Source organism: Podarcis raffonei, chromosome 8 (genome assembly GCF_027172205.1).
Source record: "Podarcis raffonei isolate rPodRaf1 chromosome 8, rPodRaf1.pri, whole genome shotgun sequence".
Classification (NCBI taxonomy): Eukaryota; Metazoa; Chordata; class Lepidosauria; order Squamata; family Lacertidae; genus Podarcis; species Podarcis raffonei.
Window position 1 is genome coordinate 38,066,727 of NC_070609.1, and position 21,857 is coordinate 38,088,583.

At 46.2% G+C, this 21,857-nt stretch overlaps 1 protein-coding gene across 5 annotated transcripts in view; it reads right to left on the minus strand.

Moving 5' to 3' along the window:
• Positions 1–2,258: 2,258 nt before the first annotated feature.
• CNGB1 (cyclic nucleotide gated channel subunit beta 1) overlaps positions 2,259–21,857 on the minus strand; it is a 30,698-nt gene continuing 11,099 nt past the window's right edge. For all 5 annotated transcript variants that reach the window (XM_053399333.1, XM_053399334.1, XM_053399335.1 and 2 more), the window contains 13 exons: positions 20,828–21,036; positions 19,082–19,132; positions 17,648–17,734; positions 15,935–15,999; positions 9,010–9,132; positions 8,640–8,781; positions 7,380–7,539; positions 6,656–6,753; positions 6,484–6,567; positions 5,769–5,887; positions 4,423–4,569; positions 4,066–4,243; positions 2,259–3,122 (listed from right to left, as the gene is read on the minus strand). In XM_053399333.1, the coding sequence (XP_053255308.1) occupies positions 2,808–3,122; positions 4,066–4,243; positions 4,423–4,569; positions 5,769–5,887; positions 6,484–6,567; positions 6,656–6,753; positions 7,380–7,539; positions 8,640–8,781; positions 9,010–9,132; positions 15,935–15,999; positions 17,648–17,734; positions 19,082–19,132; positions 20,828–21,036 (1,778 nt within the window). In that variant the 3' untranslated portion in view covers positions 2,259–2,807. The remainder of the gene's footprint in view (positions 3,123–4,065; positions 4,244–4,422; positions 4,570–5,768; positions 5,888–6,483; positions 6,568–6,655; positions 6,754–7,379; positions 7,540–8,639; positions 8,782–9,009; positions 9,133–15,934; positions 16,000–17,647; positions 17,735–19,081; positions 19,133–20,827; positions 21,037–21,857) is intronic.

A 21,857-nucleotide genomic window follows, 5' to 3' on the forward strand; every position in this document is an offset into this window, starting at 1 on the left:
GACCGGGCCCAAGACAGAACCCTGTGGCACCCCACTAGTCACTCTTCTCCAGGATGAAGCGGAACCATTGATGAGCACCCTTTGGGTTCAGTCAGTCAGCCAGTTACAAATCCACTGAGTGGTAGCATAGTCAAGATCGCATTTTACCAGCTTCTTTACAAGAATACCATGGGGCACCTTGTCAAATGCCTTGCTGAAATCAAGGTAGGCTACATCCACTGCATTCCCTTCATCTACCAGGCTTGTAATTCTGTCAAAAAACGAGATCAGGTTAGTCAGGTTGTTCCATGAGGAGAAAGAGTCAGGAAAATTGTGGTGGGTCATCATCAGCCCCCCTCACCCACATCCCATCCCTATTGTCCCTCCAGACGTCTCACCTCTTCTTGTGTGCTGGGCACATAGTTTCAAGTGTCGCAGGAGCGTCCAAAGGGCAGAGGTGTGACGTTTTCATGGGAGATTCCTCCAGGAACTTTGAGCCTTTGAGAACTCTCCTCCAACACGTCTTCCCTTCACCCATGGGTAAGTCTAGCTTGCTGCTAAGGAGCAAGTGGAATGCTTTTCAGGCAAATGGCTATAAGAGGGATCCAATTGGTATTTTGCCCAGTTATTATGTCACAGTACTCGCTTGTCCATTCAGAAAGCCCTTCTGCAGTTTCCCAGCACTGGAGCTTCTAGGGACAATGTTAAGTGGAAGGCTACAAATCTCTCCAGCTATGTTCATCTCTCTTTCAACTTTCCCATGCTACCTCATTTCCTACTGGAGATACCAGGATTTGGACCTGGGCCCTGATGCAAATGCTTTACTACAGTGCAAGAGGTCTTTTTCTTTCATGGTGTACCAATTTAGGCTCCCTTGCTGCCACCTACTGGATAGCTAAATGATTGGCTCAGTAAGGCTACTGAGCTTCTTAAAACACATTCCTGTTCCCCTCAGTGCCATTTCAAGCCACATTTGCATTTGTGATGTAGAAATGTCCTCAACTGATCACATTACCTGATTTGTTTCCGCACCCCCCCTAAATTCAAATTAAGTGAAGCAGTCATCTGTGTATGTGTTGTCATCTGCACATGTGCAATGGCTGTCTGAGCTGTACATACCTCACCTTGACTTCAGCTTGCATTTTCAAATCTAATCGAAGCTGCTTTGATGGGAAACGCTTCAAACAGGAGTATTTCTTGAGAAACTACATGATAGATATGGATTGGGGCTGACATAATGTGTACACAGCTTCGAACATCAGACATGGAAAGCACAAAGGAGCTAGAATAAAGGGTAATGTGCACTCAGCCTAAATCCACTTGCTCATTTTCCATTCCATGTGCCCATTTTTTGCCTATGATTCTTATTGCAAGACAATAGTGTTCACTTGCTGACATGGGGCAGATGTTATCAAGGGAGGCATGTTAATTAGATGTTTTGGTCCATGAGTTAATTTGCAAAAGCTTAACAACAAAAACACCCTTCTGCTAATGGTTTGCTTTTCTGTTTACCCAGGCATTTGGAATGTAATTAACCTTCCTGCAGACACTGCTACTTTACATATGCTGTTTGTTACAATGCTGCTAACATTTTAAATAATTATTGTTGCGCTGTGTTCTTTGCCCATCAGCTTACATTGCAAGGAAAAGGACGTTAATGAATTCCCCAAAACACAGAAATGACAATAGTCATTTGGACACTGGTAACAGGCTACAAGAAATAAGGAAGAGACTAGGAGAAAGAATGCCGGTTTATTAGGTCAAGGCTAGTGTACAGCTCTTGCTACTGCCTGGTGCATGCTGGCTGGGGATGATGGGAGTCCAGAACTCCTATGAGGCATCAGGATGGCCAAGGCTGGGCTAAGCAAGTTCTGCATGTACACTCCAGGGACTGCAATGCATCAGTTAGATGTGGAAATATGACAACCCACCAGATCATTATAGATTAGGGCATTAAAGCATACCATAAAGGTACCCCTGCCCGTACGGGCCAGTCTTGCCAGACTCTAGGGTTGTGCGCCCATCTCACTCTATAGGCCGGAGGGCCAGCGCTGTCCGCAGACACTTCCGGGTCACGTGGCCAGCGTGACAAGCTGCATCTGGCGAGCCAGCGCAGCACACGGAACGCTGTTTACCTTCCCGCTAGTAAGCGGTCCCTATTTATCTACTTGCACCTGGGGGTGCTTTCGAACTGCTAGGTTGGCAGGCGCTAGGACCGAGCAGCGGGAGCGCACCCCGCCACGGGGATTCGCACCCCGCCCACAGCGCCACCCGCGTCCCATATTTTTCTTCAAATGGTTGTAAGCAGGGTAGGGAGATCAAACAGAGGCAGAGGAACAATCTTCACCATGTCCATCAAGGCTAGAACAAAAGGCAATGGCTTTGGAACCCCCAGAAAGAAGACTGGCATTATTAATCTCCTATCTGCACTTGATGAAGTTGCCCAGTGAGGTTGTGGGAGTGCCTTGTGCAAGTCCTGATTCATGATGCGGAAAGTGTGGGAGAACAGTAGTTCGAGGAGGATGTCACATAGATGAGGGTGAATTAAAAAGAGCACAAGGGGTGCAAAATCCACATTCTGCCAAGGTATGGACGAACCCCCATACCTTGGGGGTGCAAATAATTCTAGACCTTATTTTAAAAGAGATGGATGGAAATCCATCTTTCATCTAATAGCACAACGTTGGAGGCTACATTCTGAATGTTGGAAGAGCCCAAGCCTATCCGCATTTTGCAGTGATCCATAGTCACTAAAGTGCCTTCCTCAGGCTATGGCCTATGGCAGTGTCCTTCTATGAGACGCAAGACAGTCAGCTAGTTGGACTTTTCTACTTAGTTTCGTCCTTGTCTAGAATCTCTATGGAGAGAATCTCTTCATCACCTTTAGGTGCTGGAGTTATGCAAACCGTAACAGAGTGATCTGAAGATTTTGAGACAATCTTTTCTGTTCTGCTGCAGTCATCTGATTTTTGGGGACCAGCTGGTGAGCTATGAATGGCTGGTGATTTAGGTAGAACTGATCTTCGGGAGCCGGCAGGTGATCTATGACTGGCTGATGATTTAGGTGGAACTGATTTCTGGGAGCCGGCTGGTGATCTATGACTGGCGGGTGATTTAGGTGGAACTGGAGTGGCACTGGCCTCCTGAAAGACAAAGGTATCACGCTGGTGGTTATCTGAATATGGGGCATGCTTGGTATCTGGGGCAGGGAGATGTCTGGCACAAGTCTGCCTGGAAACAACCCTCACCGATCCAAAAATAATCTATCTTTCTAGTCCCTGATGCGTAGAGACTCTCAGTAGTATTCAGAGAACAAAAGTATATTCTCACCCCATAGCCAAAGTGCTTTTGTTCAGGGTGCTAGCAAGCCAGTTGGGATACAGGGCGGAAACTAGGAGCTGTTCAGGGCTGAAGCAGCTCTCCCTCTTGACACCCACCGTTCAGAAAAACAATTCAGGAAAATTCTGTGCTCCTGGTGTCCACTGAGCTCTTTGGGAGGAAGGGGTCTTAGTTGCTTCCTTTTTGTGTTTTTCAAAAAATGTGTGTATTTTGGCAAACATTCACTCGAGCCCATCACTACTTCAGTGACCTTGTTTTGCTACCATCCCTGTTGACACTGGGGCACCAAGCTTGCTGTTAGAGGAAGCTATACATAAATAGGAAGCACCCTATTTATTTATATGCTCTAGTTTCAGCCCGAGCTTTGAAAACATGCCAATCCAGAGCTCTTACATTGATTAAGTCTTGCCTAGGGGAAAGGTTGTTTTGTTTTAAAAAGCTAGGGAAATGAGACACATTGAGCCAAAGGTAACAAAGTCCCAACATCTCTAAATGAGAAGTGGCCTTGGGATGCTGGTTCTACTGAGCGGAATGGTGGCAGGGCAGGGAGATAAGTGATTAACCATTTCCCTGCTGCTCATTATATTGTTTTTTCAACTCAAAAACAGCCCTCCTTCAATTGCTCTTCCCCTGTGGTGTCCCAGCTGTAAAAACACCATGGAACTTCCTAACTTGTTAGCTTCTTCTACCCCATTTCCGGAGAGAACTCACTGTTGACATTTGCAGCTACTTTTTCTGTGCATTTACCTGCATAGCTTTCAGCTCTTTCAATTTCCATCTGATATGAGCCAACCGCCCTTTGCCTCCCATCTTTCCTGCAGCGAATAAGGCGGCTTGGAAGAGCTTAGGAGTCCCAGCTCTTGGAGGAATGATGATGCCTTTGCTTTTGTCATCCTTAGTTTTGCTGTTGTTTTTCAGCATTCTCCTATGAACAGAAAGGGAAATCAGGTATTTTCACACACTGTTCAGGTGTTGGGAATATTAGGTGCCAATGAGCTGCTGAGCCTAAATTTCAACATGGACTCATGAAACTTTGGACTTGATAGAGAGTATGGCTGTGCACACATAGCAAACATACCAGCACCTGGCTATCCTGTAGCTCACCTGGCCTTCTTCCGCAGCAGCTTCTGTGACTCTGGATAATGCACTAAAATTTCATTCAAATCTTTCTTTTCCAAGATGAAAAGGTTAGTAAATCCATGAGCCACAACATTTGCTGTGCGTCGATTTCCACCACCCACAGCTAGTAAGCTAAGAAAAAGAAAAAGACATCAACTGGGGACTCAATCTGGTTTCCATAACTCAACATCTACTATTGAATACATTGGGGCACTAAGCTTGGCTCCTGTGCCTTTTTTCTCAGCGTCTCCTGAGGACCTCATTCAGCATCAATGAAATATCTAGCTTCCAGCAGGATCTTGTATGACTGCACACTCCACAAGATCTCATGAGATCTCGCCAGAAACCGGTGCCCCTGCCAGCACTGCTTCTCCACTGGCAGCAGAGGTGGCAAGATGCCTGTGTGGAACACCACCTCATGGGCTTCTGCTGCTTGAGGCAGTCACCTCACCTTGCCTCATGGGTGGGCTGGCCCTGAACCAAATTGCTCTTCTGCATTTCCATAATGAGAGTTTGGCAGAAGGAGGCATGGGAAATGGGTACAGATTATTGGTAAGCTGTATAATTTTTCAGGTGTCATTTTTCAGGGCATTATAATTTGCTTTCTGGGTTCTGCACTGTGCATTCTGAATTCCTCATTAGGTGATGGAATTCTTCAGTGTTTTGAAAACCCTGTTGTCACCGTCTTTAAAGATACAGATTTCACTTTCTGTATTAATTTAGGAGAAGTAAAAACTCTGCAGGAATATGACTCATGGACAATTGAATAATAAGTATAGCCTATTTCATGCGGATTTCTGTCTCCAAGAGAGAGCTTCAATTGTTCAGTTGGAATGATCTCATACTTCCCTTTTTTATTAGATGATTTATCTAATTTAATGTGCAATAACTTCACTGAATTCTCCTATTATTATAGACCCTCCAGTCATTTGTCCAATTTTTTTTTTGGGGGGGGGCTTCATACAATCCTGATTGATTAGGAGTGCATTTGTTAGCCAAAGTATATTTAGCCCCCTCTGTAGTTGAAATCTAGAACAAAATCAGATAGTTGCCATGTACATCTCTTTATATCCATTCAGTTTCAAGATTCAAGGGTGGAAAGGATAGTCAAAGTACCTATATTTCTTTGTTATCAGGACTTCTCTTATCATCAGGGAAATCTTTTTCAGTTGAAGGAAAAAAATTACCTGAAAAATCTGCCGATCTCATTTTGGATGATAAGTAAGCAAGACTGTACATGACTATACTTTTATCTTTCTGAGCCCCTTTCTTCTCCTTCCTGCTGCCAAGCCCAGTTTCCTCCCCACATCGACATTTTCCATCTGTCTGACCTTATTTCTCCAAACACAGATCCAGCTTTCAAAGTCACAAGCACCGTTTTCCCATCAGGTCCTCCGAGCACCTTGACTTGCCCGACTTGAATGATGTACATCTCTCTGCCAATTTCCCCCTGAAGTAACAACGAGGAAAAGTGTTCTTTGCAACACCTGGGATCCTTTGCCCTTCAGGTTTCAGACTGACTACCCAAGTTTTAAATGTTGTTCTATTTATTTTTTATTGCTGCTTTCATGTCATAGAAACATAGAATTGTAGAGTTGGAAGGTATCACGGGGGTCATTTAGTCCAAGCCCCTGCAATGCAGGAATATTTTGCCCAACTTGGGGCTTGAACCCATGTCTCTGAGATTGTCTCATGCTCTACCAACTGAGCTATCAGAATAAAACAACAACAACAACAACTGTAATTTGTTGAGGGTGCTAGAAATTGTTAGCTCTGTAAGGGGTATCACCCATAAGAAACTACCATTCCCAGGATTTTGGGGGTGAGGGGGTGAGAGGAAGCCATGACTCTGAATGATGGAGAACAGTACTATCAAGGCATGGTGCAGAAAGGACCGCCAATCACTACAAACATTTTCATAGTCGCTGAATCCAAAGCCACTGAAAATTGGGTACTTAAAATGTCATGCCAGTATTCCCACACCTCACCCCTCATTCCACAGTTCAGCTCAACCCTACTTTTCACTTCTTAGACAAAGCTGGTTACCTTCTTGCAGACGTAGTCATTGGGCAGGTACACCACAGATCTGAGCCTTTTCAGCATGTCAAAAATCATTTGCCGGTCACAACCCTGAATGCAAAGGAAGGAAGAATCAGTTGGCTTGTACAAGCATGTCTGGATTTAAGTAAGTGAATCCCTGAGGGGGTGTGGACCATACCTGAAAAAGTGGCACCTTGCTAACAATGTCATAGTTCACATCAACTGCAATGTCCAACTTCATCTTGTCTGGCAGCTGCATCAGTAATTCCGATTCGTCTGCAGCAAAGGAAGTGTAAGGAAGAGTTTGCCTTTCCTGAAACCGCGGATTAGAGAATAGCCAGCGCACATATTTAAAAACTCAAACAGCAGCTGCTTAGAGTGGATGACTGATAACTAGCGGGATCTCAGGAGTCAGGGAGGAAGGTTTAAACCTTTTCTCCCCTGCAGTAGTCCAGACACCAACAAAAAAATCACTCCTCCAAAGCTGCTATTTTCATAGGAGAAAAAGGTCCTATTGGCATCAATGAAACCATAGCAGGGAAGGAAAAGTTTAAATTTCTCACCCTGCTGGTAATTATCAGTCTCTTCCTCCCCACCCCCACCCCCACCCCTGTGGCTGCTACTTGTGTCATTCAATTCACCTGAAATGTAAATATGCATTCAATATTATGGCTAGTTTGGCCCTAAACTGGGGTAGCCAACATGGCACCCTCCAGTGGTTGTTGGACACCACATCCCAGCAGCCCCTGCAGCCAGCCAATAAGTAGTGGACAGGGATGCTGGGAACTGAGGCCAAGCAACATCCAGAGAGCGCCATTTTGGCTAGCCTTGACCTAAGCCGTATTGAACAACCAGAGGAACACCTTACGAAGCCAATATTCAAAGCCCTAGTTCAGTCTTACCCAGCATGCCTTGAGAGTGCCAAGTGTACTCATACCACGTTTTGACTCTATTCTGAACAGATCGGGGGATTTTGTACAAAGCCATGTATCTAATTGTGTTGTCCATACAGCTCCGATAGTATGTCTGTCCAGCGGTGGCAGCCCCAACAACATCTCTCATCTGTGTGAGATAAAGAGAAAACCATTCAGGGAATTTTTGTTCAGCATTGCTTACCTACACCATTGAACTATCTCTGCCTTCCCCAATCTAATGCCTTCAAACTAAAGCTTCCAAGCTTCAGGTGGCTGTGCTGATGGTAGTTGATCATGGGGCAGTGGGGGGTTGGGGAGCACCAGTTCACAGAGGGCTGAATTACTAATGGGAGTAAGTTATAGTTCCCAGAGTCCCCTGTAAAGAGGGGCTGACTGTTAAGCCACTGTGGAAATTGTAACACTGTGAGGGGAATAGGGGCCTCCTAACAACTCTTAGCACTCTTAACAAACTACAATTCCCAGGATTCTTTGGGGGAAGCCATGACTGTTCAAAGCAGTATAATTGTGCTTTGAATGTAGCCTGAATTTAAAAAACGGCTAGGCAAGTAGCCACAAATTTCTTCAGTCCTGAAATAAAACCAGAACTCATTTGAGATGTTTTATTGTATGAGATTGTAGGGTAATTTCTTTCTTTCTTTCTTTCAACTGGAACATGATACCTGAATGGTGGCCATTCACTTTGTAGAGTCGAGAGCCTGGGAATGCCTTGATGTTAACTTTATCCATGAATAGGCTGGGAAAAGTCCCAGTTTCCACACAACAGAGCCCAACACTTACATCTGCTTACATTCTTAAAGAGTTTCCCCTTCCCCAGCATTGTTTTAACAGACTTTTAAAATGTGAATACTCCTCAACTCATGCCAGGCAGGGCAGAAAGTGGGCGAGTCAAACTGCAAATTTTTACTCTGCTGCCTCCAGACTGGTGTAGCAGAGATGCGTGAATAGCACCCATTGCCAATAGCTGGACCCCTCCCCACCCTCTAAAATGCTCTGTTTCAGGGGTTTATTGCTGGCCATCACTGGCAAGGGTACTGCCAATGGTAGCTTCTGCTCACAGCTTTTGGTGGGCACAGTGGGGACCTCTGCAGTGGCAGAGGCACCCTGTCTGCAGAGTCCACTGCATCCTAAACCTTCACTGCATCCTAACCCCCTCTAGGTTGGCAGAATCAGGGCAGGGGGAGGAACAAGGCTTGTTGTGTACTGAAAAGGCATGGATTGTTTTCTTACCTGACCTATCATGACAGAGAAAGCAAAGACACCTGTGAAGTAATTGAGCAGCTGAAAGATGATCTCAAAGAGGGTCTCTGGGTCTGGCAGTCCTCCAATTGTTATCAAAGTCTTGACAGCCCAGTAATAACAGCGGATATAGCTTATTAAAAAAAGATATGAGAGGATAAGAATGCCCAAGCAACTGATCTACTACTGCTTTTATCCTGTAACAATGAATTATACCAGCCTTCCCCAACCTAGTGCCTTCTAGATTTTTTGGCTCTATGGTGCCGGGGCTGATGGGAATTGTAGTCCAAAACATCTGGAAGGCTCCGTGTTGGGGGTGGTTGGATTATAGCAATGCAGAAATGAAATATATAATGAGTACCTGTTTCCTTCCCCATTGTAGACCCAGGCAGTTGAGCCCAACCCCTGAGAGGAGGATGCCCAGTAATATAAACATGAGTTCACATGTAAGCTGAAGAGCAGGTAGGCTGTGATCCTTACCACTCTACAAAGAGGGTGAAGAAAGACGACAATGTTAACAAAATACTCTTTAAGTTGTTCTCTAAAACAATCTCACTTTTCATGTCTGCATTCCCATTTGCAACCTATAGAGCCACTAGTGGTCAATTGTACTTATGTATGGTCTTAGGAAAAAATAGCTTATATTATAGTGATTGTTATATGGTAGTTACACTGGGTATGCCAATGGAAAGTAGGCACTTTGGCCCTCCTATTCCATAAGTTTGCCTTCATACAGATTTTCTTTTAGGAGCATCATCTATGTGCAACTTCAAAAATAGTTTTAAAACGTGCAGAGGTGAGAAGGAGCCAGGGGTCAATCAATGATGGTCTCTGGAGGTCTCCCTGTGAAAATGTAGTCGGGGCAGAAGGCAGATTGCCATGAACCTAGTGAGTTCTAGGGAAAAAAGGCATTGGCCTTATATAAAAAATTTTCTAACCCCCACCCAGTTTATACCATAACAGATTGGTTCCAGTTCCTCCTCCTCGTCGGTGGTGCCAAAATACTCCCTCCGGAACCTCGCTACTGACTGAGGTTTCCTGGGGAACCTTTGGTGGAACGTTTCGATCAAAATTTAAAGCGCTACGAGATGCTTGGCTGTTTTCACCTCAACCGCCCAACACAACTGCTGCCCTCTGAAAAAATGTCGCATTTATATATATTTAAAAAAACACTGTAAAATTAATGAATGTTAGAAAGATGCTGGAATGGATTTACATGGTCTTAGCAGAAAGGTTACAAAGAATTAAGTAAAAATGGACTGTTAATGGGTTAAAGTGTAAAATTTAAGGTTAAATTGCGTTAAGGTAAATTAAGGAACAAAATTTGAGAAAGAGGGAAAGGACTTGCTGGAACAATTATGAAATAGAATACAAAAAGGGAGGCGTGAGGATGTCAAGTGTGATGGGATGATGAGCTGCTTGTGCATAAAGTCCTAGTCCCTCAGAGTTTGGCTAAGTCCACAAACCTCTGTCTGTGACGGAGCTCCTTAAGCATGGCTCCATCAGTCGCTCGTAGAATCAGACAGTGGGCGTTTACGGAACTTCTTCCAGCATAAAAGCTCCTTAACGGAAACGCGTCTTCTGGACTCTCGGCGTGACAGTTTCCGGCGAGGAGTGGGTGTCCCTATGGGAGGTCCTGAAACCTCCCCACTATTTTCGCTGGAAGTGTCTCTGAGCCCTCCCTCCGACTCACTTTCCCTTGGAGCTCCTCCTCTCCCCCTGCTGGTTCCCTCCTCAGCTGATAAGTCTCTCTCAGCCTCTGTGAGCCCTTTCACCTCCTGTTTCTCCGATGGCAGTTCCCTGACATCCACCTCCCCTCCAGGGCCCCCTTCACCACCTCCCCTCCCCTCCTCTGCGGGAGGCGAGGGAGCAAAACCCCTGAAAGAACCTCCCTCATCTTCCGAAGTTTCGAACACTTCCCTCCACCGGTTGCTGTTTCCGGTTTCTAAGTACTCCTCCTCATCGAAGTCTATTCCTTCTTCCAACTCCGATTCCCTGAATCCTTCCAGTTCCTCCTCCTCGTCGGTGGTGCCAAAATACTCCCTCCGGAACCTCGCTACTGACTGAGGTTTCCTGGGGAACCTTTGGTGGAACGTTTCGATCAAGATCTCGTCATTGACCTCCTCTGCCATCACCCAGGTGTTTTCCGACTCCGGTTCCCCTTCCCACGCGACCAAATACTCCACCTGATTACCCTTCCACCTGGAGTCGATGATCTCCGCCACATGGTTGCTGCTTTCCCTTTCTTCTAAGACTGGCCCCCGTGTGGAGACCCCTTCACCTTCCCCCCTATATGGTGACAGTAATGACCTGTGGAATACTGGGTGCAGTTTCATGTGGTTCGGTAACCGGAGTCTGAAAGCCACTGGGTTGACCTGTTGAATGACCTCAAATGGTCCCAATCTTTTGGGTCTCAATTTCTTGCAACCCCCCTTGAACGGCAACCCTTGGGTTGACAGCCACACCTGACTCCCCACCCTAATGGTTTCACCTTCCCTTCTGCTCTTGTCTGCCTGCCTCTTATATTCTTCTTTGGCCCTTTCTAAGTTGAGTTGGAGTTGACGATGGATCGCTTCCATTTCTTCTACAAAATGTTCGGCGGCCGGGACACTCCATCTCTCCCCTCCTCCCCCTGGAAACGCCCTGGGGTGGCACCCATAATTAGCCAAAAAGGGGCTCATCCCGGTGGACACATTCTCCGCATTATTGTAGGCAAATTCCGCTAGCGCCAACTTTTCGACCCGATCGTTCTCTCTGTCATTGACATAACACCTCAGGTATTGTTGGAGGATATCGTTTGCTCTCTCCGCCTGCCCATTGGTCTCAGGGTGCCTGGTAGTCGAAAAATTGACCTCTACGTGCAGTAAGCTCATAAGTTTCCTCCAGAACCTGGACGTGAACTGTTTCCCTCTGTCGGAGACCACCCTCAAGGGGGCGCCATGCAGCCTAAAAATATGTTCTACAAACAATTTCGCTGTCTCTTCCGCCGTGACTGCATGTGAGCAAGCTACAAATTGGCCCATCTTGGTTAACAGGTCTACTACGACCAGTATGGCGGTTTTCCCCTGGGATTTCGGCAGATCAGTCATAAAATCTATCGATACCGCCTCCCACGGTCGTTCTGGTGTGGGTAACGGTTCTAATAACCCCGCCGGCGCCCGCCTTTCTCCTTTGGCTCTCTGGCATTGGTCACACCCTCTTACATACTCCTGTACATCCTCCCTCACCTTGGGCCACCAAAATTCCCTGGTCACCAACCACATGGTCTTGTGTTGCCCAAAATGCCCCGCTGTGGGGTTGTCGTGCAGCTGTTTGAGTACTCTCCCCCTCAATTCCCCTTCGGGTATATATAGTGCCCCTTTGTAATACAATACCCCGTTTCTTTCTTCAAAACCTCCGGGGTCTTCTCCCTCTCTCCTTAAACCTCTGAGCTTATTCTGGGCGTATTCATCATTCACCGTTCCCTCTACCAGTTCCCTTTGCCCCACCCAGGCCGCCCCACACACCCAGCGGTCCTCTGGGATGATATGTCTCTCTTCAGGTGCTCCCTCCCCCTCCAAATATTCAAGTTTGCGTGAGAGAGCGTCCGCTCTGACGTTTTCTGGACCTGGCACATAGCAAATTTCAAAATGGAATTTGGAGAACTCCTGGGCCCACCTCACTTGTCGTTGGTTGAGCACTCGTGCCGTTCTCCAATACTCCAAATTCTTGTGGTCCGTACACACTTGCACCTTATGTTGTGCACCAATTAGTAAGTGTCTCCATCTCCGGAACGCTTCGTGAATGGCGAGTAGTTCTCGGTCATATACGGTGTAGTTCCTCTCGGATTTGTTTAGCTTACGCGAGAAGAAGGCACACGGTCTCCACTCCGACTTATTCTTCCCCGGCTGAAGAAGCACCGCCCCCACCGCCCGGTCTGATGCATCAGTTTCCACTCTCATTGGTTTTTGTAAATCCACATGCAGGAGCTGTTCTTCCGAAGCGAATGCCTTTTTCAATCCCTCAAATGCTTGCTCCGCCTCCGCCGTCCAAACAAATTTCTTCTTGCTGCTGAGACAGTCCGTGATGGGAGCTGTTAAGTGGGCAAAGTTCTTGATGAACTTACGATAAAAGTTCCCAAACCCTAAGAATCTTTGCACATCCTTTTTCGTTTTCGGTGTCTTCCATTCCAGCACCGCCTGGACCTTGCCTGGATCCATGGCTAATCCCTTGTCTGACAAGCGGTACCCCAGGAATTCCACCTCCTTGGTGTGAAACTGACACTTCTCCAATTTCACCCACAGCTGGTTTGCTTGCAGTTGGCTCAGCACTTCCCTGACATCCTTTACATGCTGCTCCTCATTCTCTGAATATATTAACACGTCATCTAGGAAGGCCACGCAATTCTTGTAGAGCAGAGGTCCCAGGACGTGGTTCATGAACGATTGAAAACATGCTGAGCCTGTTTGTAATCCGAAGGGCATAACTAAATATTCAAAAGCCCCCAAAGGGGTGAACATGGTGGTTTTCCATTCATCCCCTTTCCTTATCCGTATCAGGTTGTATGCCCCTCTCAGGTCCAGTTTAGTGAATATCTTTCCCTTCCTCACCCTGGTCAAAATGTCATCAATTCTGGGCATGGGGAAAGCCACTGGTTCTGACACTGCATTTAGGGCCCTAAAGTCCACTACAAGTCTCGGTTTATCCGTGCTTTTTTTGTCCACAAAAAACACTGGGCTGCCCCCCACCGCTCTGGACTCTCTGATGAAGCCTCTCTTCAGGTTTTTATCAATAAACTCCCTTAACTCCTGCATTTCCCTGTCTGACATGGCGTACAGCTTGCCCACTGGGAGCTGGGCCCCAGGGACTAGATTGATTTGGCAGTCAAAGGCTCTATGCGGTGGTAGTTTATCTGCTTCCCTTTCGCTGAAGACCTTGCTCAGGTCAGCGTATTGTTTGGGCACCTTCCCTTTGTCCGTTACTTCCGTCCCTGCTAGAAAGGCTTTTGCCCCTTCCGGCGCCTTTCCCTCTTTGCAGTGTTCCAGGCAATGTGCTGACCCAAAGGAGACCACTCTCTGATGCCAGCCCACTAGCGGATCATGCAACGCTAGCCAGCTCATTCCCAAAATAATGGGAGCCCCTCCCAAGGTGGCCACATTGAACGCTATCCTTTCGGTGTGCCTGGCAACCCTCATAACCATTGGGACGGTCTGTAGGCTAACTTCTCCTCCCAACAGCTCCCTCCCATCGATCGTGGTCACCTGCAGGGGGTTACTTAAAGGGAGTATCTGTATCTGGTGTTCAGCTGCAAACTCCTTACTCATAAAATTACAGGAGCTGCCTGAGTCCAATAGCGCCTTTGTCTTTAGTGGGTGTCCGTTTGCCAGCTCTAGCAACACCTCTATCACTAGGGCTGGTCTTGGAGGTTCCGGCGTGGGCACTTTTACTGCTCCTTGGCCTGGCTGCTGTGCCCTGACGGTGGCAGCCAGGCGTTGGCTTTTACTTGCTCCTGGACTCCCTCCTCCTTTCCCCCAACAGCTCCCGCCATCCCTTGCCATTCCTTTCTTTGCGGGCAGACTCTGGCAAAGTGACCTGGCTGCTGGCAGAGATAACATTTCTTGGTGCTCTTCCCCTCCTTCTTCCGCCCTTCACTGGGATTTGAAACTGCGCGCGCGCGCGCTGTTCCAATTTCCATCGGCTCTCCTGGCGGGAAATTTGGCTCCGGAATCTCTGGAATGCGGAAATCCCTCCAACGCTCTCCTTTCCCTTCCCGCTTCTCCAAGGCTCTCGCCTCCTGGCGCGCTCCAATGGTCAGCGCTGATTTGGTCAGCTGGTCCATAGATTCCGCCCTGGGCGCCCGGGAAAGTTCGTCTTTCACCGCCGAAGAAAGCCCCTCTTCGAAAAGCATTTGAATGGGTTCCGCCGATAGGTCCCACCCCAATTTATGTATCAGCATGGTAAACTCAGTCCAGTACTCACGAACCGATCGGCTCCCCTGTTTACAAGCCATCAACTGTCTGCGCACCACTCCCTGCTCAATCTCGCTGGAAAACATCAAATCCATGGCACGAAAAAACTTCCTCGTGTCCTTCAGCATTTCATTATTCCCTGCCATCAGGGGTCTAACCCAGTCTCTCGTCCCCCCTTCGAGATGGCCAACCACAAACGCCACTTGCGATTCCTCGTCGGGAAAGTCGTCAAACTGCAGATTGAGAGCATACTGCATCTCTGTCCTAAAGGCTTGATAGTTCCTGGGGTCCCCCCCAAACTTCTGCACCAATCCTGGCATCTTTCTTGCTAGTGAGGCGCCTTTTGCCTTTTCTGCATCCTGCGCCCTCCTTTCCTCTAGCCTCGCCGTTTGCAGCGCTAGCTGGACCTCCAACACCCGGTACCTTTCTTCCAGGCTTGGACCCTCTCCAGCTCCTCCTGCTCCTCCGGTTCCGGCTGGGTTGCTCATGATGCCTCTCTGCACAAGCTGCTTTCAGGGACTGTCTGATTGCTGTGATGGGATGATGAGCTGCTTGTGCATAAAGTCCTAGTCCCTCAGAGTTTGGCTAAGTCCACAAACCTCTGTCTGTGACGGAGCTCCTTAAGCATGGCTCCATCAGTCTCTCGTAGAATCAGACAGTGGGCGTTTACGGAACTTCTTCCAGCATAAAAGTTCCTTAACGGAAACGCGTCTTCTGGACTCTCGGCGTGACAGTTTCCGGCGAGGAGTGGGTGTCCCTATGGGAGGTCCTGAAACCTCCCCACTATTTTCGCTGGAAGTGTCTCTGAGCCCTCCCTCCGACTCACTTTCCCTTGGAGCTCCTCCTCTCCCCCTGCTGGTTCCCTCCTCAGCTGATAAGTCTCTCTCAGCCTCTGTGAGCCCTTTCACCTCCTGTTTCTCCGATGGCAGTTCCCTGACATCAAGGAAATAAGTAAATGAAAGATAATGATATGAAAATACTGGATGTTAATGTTTTTTAAATGTTATTGTTTAGTTGTATTGTTTTTGGGTTTTTCTTTTTTTTCTTTTCTTTTTCTTTTTTCGCCTTAGTGTTGTACTTTTCTTTATTTTTGAAGTATTGTAATCTTTTTTTATTATTATTGCCTGTTTTTGTTTTTTCTGTAATTGTTAAACTTCAATAAATATCTTATATAAAAAAAAAAGGTTAAGAACAGTTTCAGGTTAAGTACGGAGGTACCACTGTACAAAGAGAAAGTTATGAAGGGAACTAAAATGCTGCAATGCTCCTGAGTCTCCCCTCTTCCTATAGCAGCTGCATTCAAGAGTGAAGAGGGTCAGCATCAAAAGCTTACCTCACCTGTAAACATATGCCTTGCTCAGAATAGCTTCAAGCCGATTGTTAAACTCAAAGAAGGCCATGTACTGTGGGACAGAATGAAAAGTACAGATGAGCACCAAGAGCAGTTCAGGGACAAATGGAGAAATATTTCACAATAAAATTAGCTGGAAAAGCTCCCAACACTTTTTCTTAATTACTGAAATAATGATTTGGTGGGTGTCCCTTCAGCAGCACCTGAATCAAATTCCTTGAAAGTGCTTTGAAGGGAAGGTACCTGAAAGGTCATCAAGATCAAGCCACTGCCACAGAATTCCTAGCAGGAGGCTATCCAGATTCTGTTTTAAAATGTCTAAGAAAGGAGATTCAGGTAGGTAGCCGTGTTGGTCTGACGCAGTCAAAATAAATAAAAAAATTAAAAAATTGTCCAATGGCACCTTAGAGACCAACTACATTTGTTCTGGGTATAAGCTTTCATGTGCAAGCACACTTCTTCAGATACACTGAAACAGAAGTCACCAGACCCTTATATATAGTGGGAGGGTGGGGTGGGGTTCTTCTTACACATGCTAAAGCTATTTTGGGTCATCTGCATACTATCCCATGCTTTTTCCTGTAGGACTAATGCAGTCGTCAACAGGTTTACCATACCCATTGAGTCAATCACCCATCTCCTACTACCCTTCTGAGAAAAACCCCACCCCATACTTAGTTAGTCTCTAAGGTGCTACTGGACAATTTTTTAATTTATTAAGAAAGGAGAGTCTGCCACCTTCCAAGGCAGTCTATGGTAGCAATGGAAGAATCTGCAAATTTAGGATCTCTCAGTTTCTCATTTTTTCCAACCTTAAATTCAGTTATCCACATTTTGCAGCAATTTGAGGGGTTTAAAAAAAATCCTAATGAAAATTCATAAGTGTTTTAATGTGAATTTCTCCCAATAAACACATGTTTATATGCAGTTTTGACTAATGCTCCTATCTTTGCAAGAAATTTCCTTTAAGATAATGCATTTTTGTCTGCTACTTTCACTCATATAGTCATTTCTGTGCAAACTTTCCCTTAAAATATGCATTTGTATAAATGTGGTTTGGTTGGAGAACTGCATTGCAGCATTCAGAAAAGTGCAAATTTCAAGGGATGGCTGTGTTTTGGAAAGACTCAGACTGAAATGTGTGCTGAATCCAAATTTCCCACCATCCCAATGCCAAATGGCATGTACAATCAGCATCCCCACCCCGTCTTATTTTAGTCACTGAAACCTGTGGCTTTTGAGTCCCATGCTCTGAAGAAAGAGAAAACAAATCTGCTCTTATTTTCTGTTATTTTCATCCAGACCTTCCTTTTCCACCATGCTTTCCAGGCACAGGTCCAGGCTATAAAACTGTGTTTTTTGTCCCAGCACCTTCCTTGGGGAATCCCTCATTTTACTGCAGAAAGTGTGAGTTTTCCTGGGAAAAGCACTGGGGGGGGGGGATAAAATGCTTAGGCATGAAGCTTTAAAGCCTGGACCTGTGCCTAGAAATGTGGCACAAGTCTGGATGAGCTCAAAGTGACAGCCCTTCAAATATTTAAAGGTTTCAATGAATACCTCAAGTGCATTTCCCACTTTCAGCAAGCCCAGCAAAAAAGGGAAAATGTTCTCCCTCCCCCTCCCTGCTTTGCACATCTACTAAAACACAACAAAAAGAGTTTTGAAAATAGGTTGTAGGAGCGTAACTCGTCCTGACTCACCTTTAAACAGCGAGGCAAGCGCAAGAGAGGATGGAAACCCACTTTGAGGTAAAGAAAATCCAGTGGAAGAAGGCAGATCACATCCATCTGGAAAGAGGCACACAGCCCACCCCAAAAAAAGATATTAGCAACTTGATCTGCCAACACTATCACTGCATGTAATTTGATGGCACCTTTAAATGGCTTTACAATACTTATTGTGTTTGTCATCTCAGCATCTCTGCTTTTCATGTGCGGAACTGGAGCTAGGAGACAATGACTTGCCTCTGACCACATAATGGTGTCAGGCAATCCAAGTGGGGCGAATGCTTCCCATCAGAGGCACAAAGAGAGCATTCAGCACCTGTTAAAAGGCCACCGTGCAGGAGCTAAGAAACCAGGGTGGTTTTGAAGGGCAAGGGAAGAGATGCAAGGGGAACAGAGGGATGAGGTAGAGGCCAGGTGTGGTGTAGTGGTTAGAGTGCCAGGATAGGACCTGGGAGACCAGAGCTCAAATCCTCACTTGGCCATGAAGCTCACTGGGTAACCTTAAGCCAGTCACTGTCTCTCAGCCTGACTTCCTTCATAGGGCTGTTGTGGGGATTAAATGGGAAGGGGGAAGACCACACCACTCTGAGCTATATTAAGGAAAGGTGGAATATAAATGTAATAATAAATAAATGAAACTAGAAGGGAAAGAGGCAAGTTATAAAGGGACATTTCTGCTGTCTCTGCGAGGACAACGAGGAGGGGAAAATAGGAAGAGGAAAAAGATGGAAGGGCCTGGGGCGCTTAGCCCCAGTGGTGAGCCGGAAAGAGGGAGGGGGTGAAAAGCAGCAAGCAGGAGATGAAACAGTGCAAAGGGACAGCGGAGATGAAAGATATTCAAGGCAAGAGCCTGGGAAACAGGAAGATGGGAGAAAAGACAGCAGGAGGGACAATGTTGCATGTAAAACAAAACACAGTGGCATCCTGTGATGAAAGAGGCCAGCCAAACTCTTTGAGTAAGGTCCCCATCAGGAGAAACCACCAGGGGCTCAGAGCCCCAGGTGGTTTCTTCTGTACTGAGATCCTTCATCAGGAGATTCCAGATATTTGTCAGGTTCAGCCCTGTCCAGACCTTGAACTTAAAAGTCTCCTCAAAGTAGGACTGTTTGCAACTTTGCAAAGCACATTTGCTTACATAAGTGAATTATATCAAAAACAAAACTACCATTTTAATATTTGATTGTGGCATGGATGAGCGCTTCATATAACTAAAATTGCTGTAGTTGAACTAAAATGATGCAACTCTTAATTTCTAGGCACCGATCATTTTACATACGACAGCCTTCCCCAAACAGGTGCCCCTAAACAGCTGGGGAGGGGGCACAATGGAAGTTGTAGTCCAAAACATCTGGAGGGTGCCAGCTGGCAGAATGCTGAATTAAAACAAGTAAGGAAAATGGTACAGACCTTGAAGCGGCCTGACTTCAGATAGTTCTTCCTCATGGCCTTTTTATCAGTCTGGAAGAGGAGGCAAAAGGAGAGGGGGCATCAAGTCCACTATGCGGCTGCTCTTCTTCATAGTGGAAGAAGAGATGCAGCCATCAGAGATTTGCAAATAATGGGCAGCCACACAGCCAGGAAAGAAGCAAGGAATGAAAGCCTGTCCACCAACCAAAATTTAAAATATATTATGGGTACCCCCACACTGGCTGTTTCTGTCAGATCCAAAGTGTCCACAGCTAAGAGAGGTCCTTGGACGGTGAAGATAAACAAGCTTGCCCAATGGCAGGGCTGGGGAACCTGTGGCCCTCCAGACATTGTTGGAGCCTAACTCTCATCATCACTGACTATCGGGTGTGCTGGCTGTTGGAAGTAGAGAGTTCAACAACATCTGGAGAGCCACAGGTTCTTCATTTATGGTTTGTGATCTTTAGCCACACAGGGTTTTCACAGAATCACAGGGCTCATCCACATTGGCCTGTGCCTAGAAAGCATGGGTCTGAACAATTTCCCCCTTGCCCCACTATATTCCCAGAGAAAACCTGTTCTTTAGTGATAAATTGGAAACCAACATCAATCCATAGAAAACCCAAATTGCTGTTTGTTCCTAATGAGCACGAAAGAATCGTTTCCCTAGGGGGAAGCAGTGGGACAAGAGGAAGTGTGGATAAGCCCATAGGATTGTAGCACTGGATGGTTTCCAAAGGGTGCTCTAGCCCAACCTCCTGCAAAGCAGGAGTCTCAACTAAAGAATCCCTGAAGGATGGCCATCCTACCTTGGTTTAAAAAACTCAAATGAAGGAAAGCCCACCACCTTCTGAGGTAGTCCAGTCCATTGTGCAACAGCTCTCACCATCATAAAATTCTTCCTACTGTTTAGTTGGTATCTCCTTTCTTGTAATTTGAATCTATTTGTTCAAGCAGCAGAAAACAAGCTTGCTCCATTTTCTGTGTCACAGCCCTTTAGATATTTGAATATGGCTATAATCTCATATAGCTTTCCCCTGGGGATACCTGTGGTTTAGCACTGAATCAGAACAAACTGCAATCAGGTTTTCTGCGGATTGCTGTCTGCTCCAATTTAGTGCTAAGGAGTGTGTTTTCTCGGGGAAAGCGGTGGAGCAAAGGAATGGGACAAGCAGGAAAGTGTTCAGACCCATGCTTCCCATGCACAGGACAAGTAGAAGTGTGAAAGGCCCTCAGTCTTCTCTTATCCAGGCTAAACATTCCCAGCTCCCTCAACTGTTCCCCATAAGGCCTGGTTTACTCATAATGCTTGGCTTTCTCAAGGACTAAAAGGTAAAGGGACCCCTGACCATTAGGTCCAGTCGCAGACGACTCTGGGGTTGCAGCGCTCATCTTGCTTTATTGGCCAAGGAAGCCAGTGTCATGTGGCCAGCATGACTTAGCCGCTTCTGGCGAACCAGAGCAGCACATGGAAACGCCGTTTACCTTCCCGCCGGAGCGGTACCTATTTATCTACTTGTACTTCGACATGCTTTCGAACTGCTAGGTTGGCAGTAGCAGGGACCGAGAAACAGAAGCTCACCCTGTTGCGGGGATTCAAACCGCCGACCTTCTGATTGGCAAGTCCTAGGCTCTGTGGTTTAACCCACAGCGCCACCCGCGTCCCTTTTAATCCACAGTGCCACCCGCGTCCCAAAACGTCAGGGGCTAATCCAATAGAACAAAGGCCTTATGGGTGTCACTTACTATGATGTCTCCTCTTTGGACAAATTGCAGGCGGACCTGAAAGATGCTGATATCCAAAATGTAGATGAGGTCACAGAAATAGTCCACAGCCATCCAGTAATAAACATTTGCAGGTGTTTGGAACGGGAAAGCCCAGCGGACTGGAATCAGCCAGCAGTTCCAATTCCATGCCAAAACCACAATGAAGAGCCACAAGATGTACATCAGATCTAGAGTGGGAGGGGAAAACCCAGAACAGACTCAGGAGCTCTGCTAGTTGCCAAGAACTTATCCTGCTTCTCTTGTTTAGGGTAACTCAGTGGAACTATAGGAACTGAGCACAGCAGCATGGGGGTCCAAAATAACAGGACCTCAAAATAGAAGGCAAACCAGTTCCTGTGGAATCAGAGAATGAGAACTTTGTGCAAGATGAATTAGTAGTTCTCAACCATAAATGTGCTCCATGAATGTTCTCCACTATAGTGCTTTTTTTGCTATGAATAAAGTTGATTAAGAGATGGAGCCATTCCAGCACCCACCTCTCAGTTTAATCGTGAACTCACTGGGTGGCCTTAGACAAGCATTTATCTCTCAGCCTTAGGTCTCCATCTGAAAATCTGAAAATCTGGGGACATCTACACACTGGCCTAGGGATTCCAGGTAGGGATGGAGCAGGAATTTGATTCTGTTCGCATTTGAATTGTTTGGAATGGATGAAACAGTCTATTTCTGGTCTCTGTCAATTTTGAATGCATCTTCACAATTCCACTCCATCCCATTTCCACATTAACCTCCAATATTTTAAAAGAGGTATGTAAATTTGTATTACAATACAAACACGTGTTATGTCACAAAGCACATATAGAATATTTGTGAATTTCTAAATGTATTTTGTACTAAAATGCACCTTTTAAATGCATTTTGGTATTTTATTTTTTAGCTGAGCACTTTATAGTGCAATTTGAAGCAGTGTGGACTTATCCAAAGGATCATTCAGGAGGTTTGAATGAAGTTGGCTGACTTAAAAATGGAGTTCACTGCTTTATCCCTC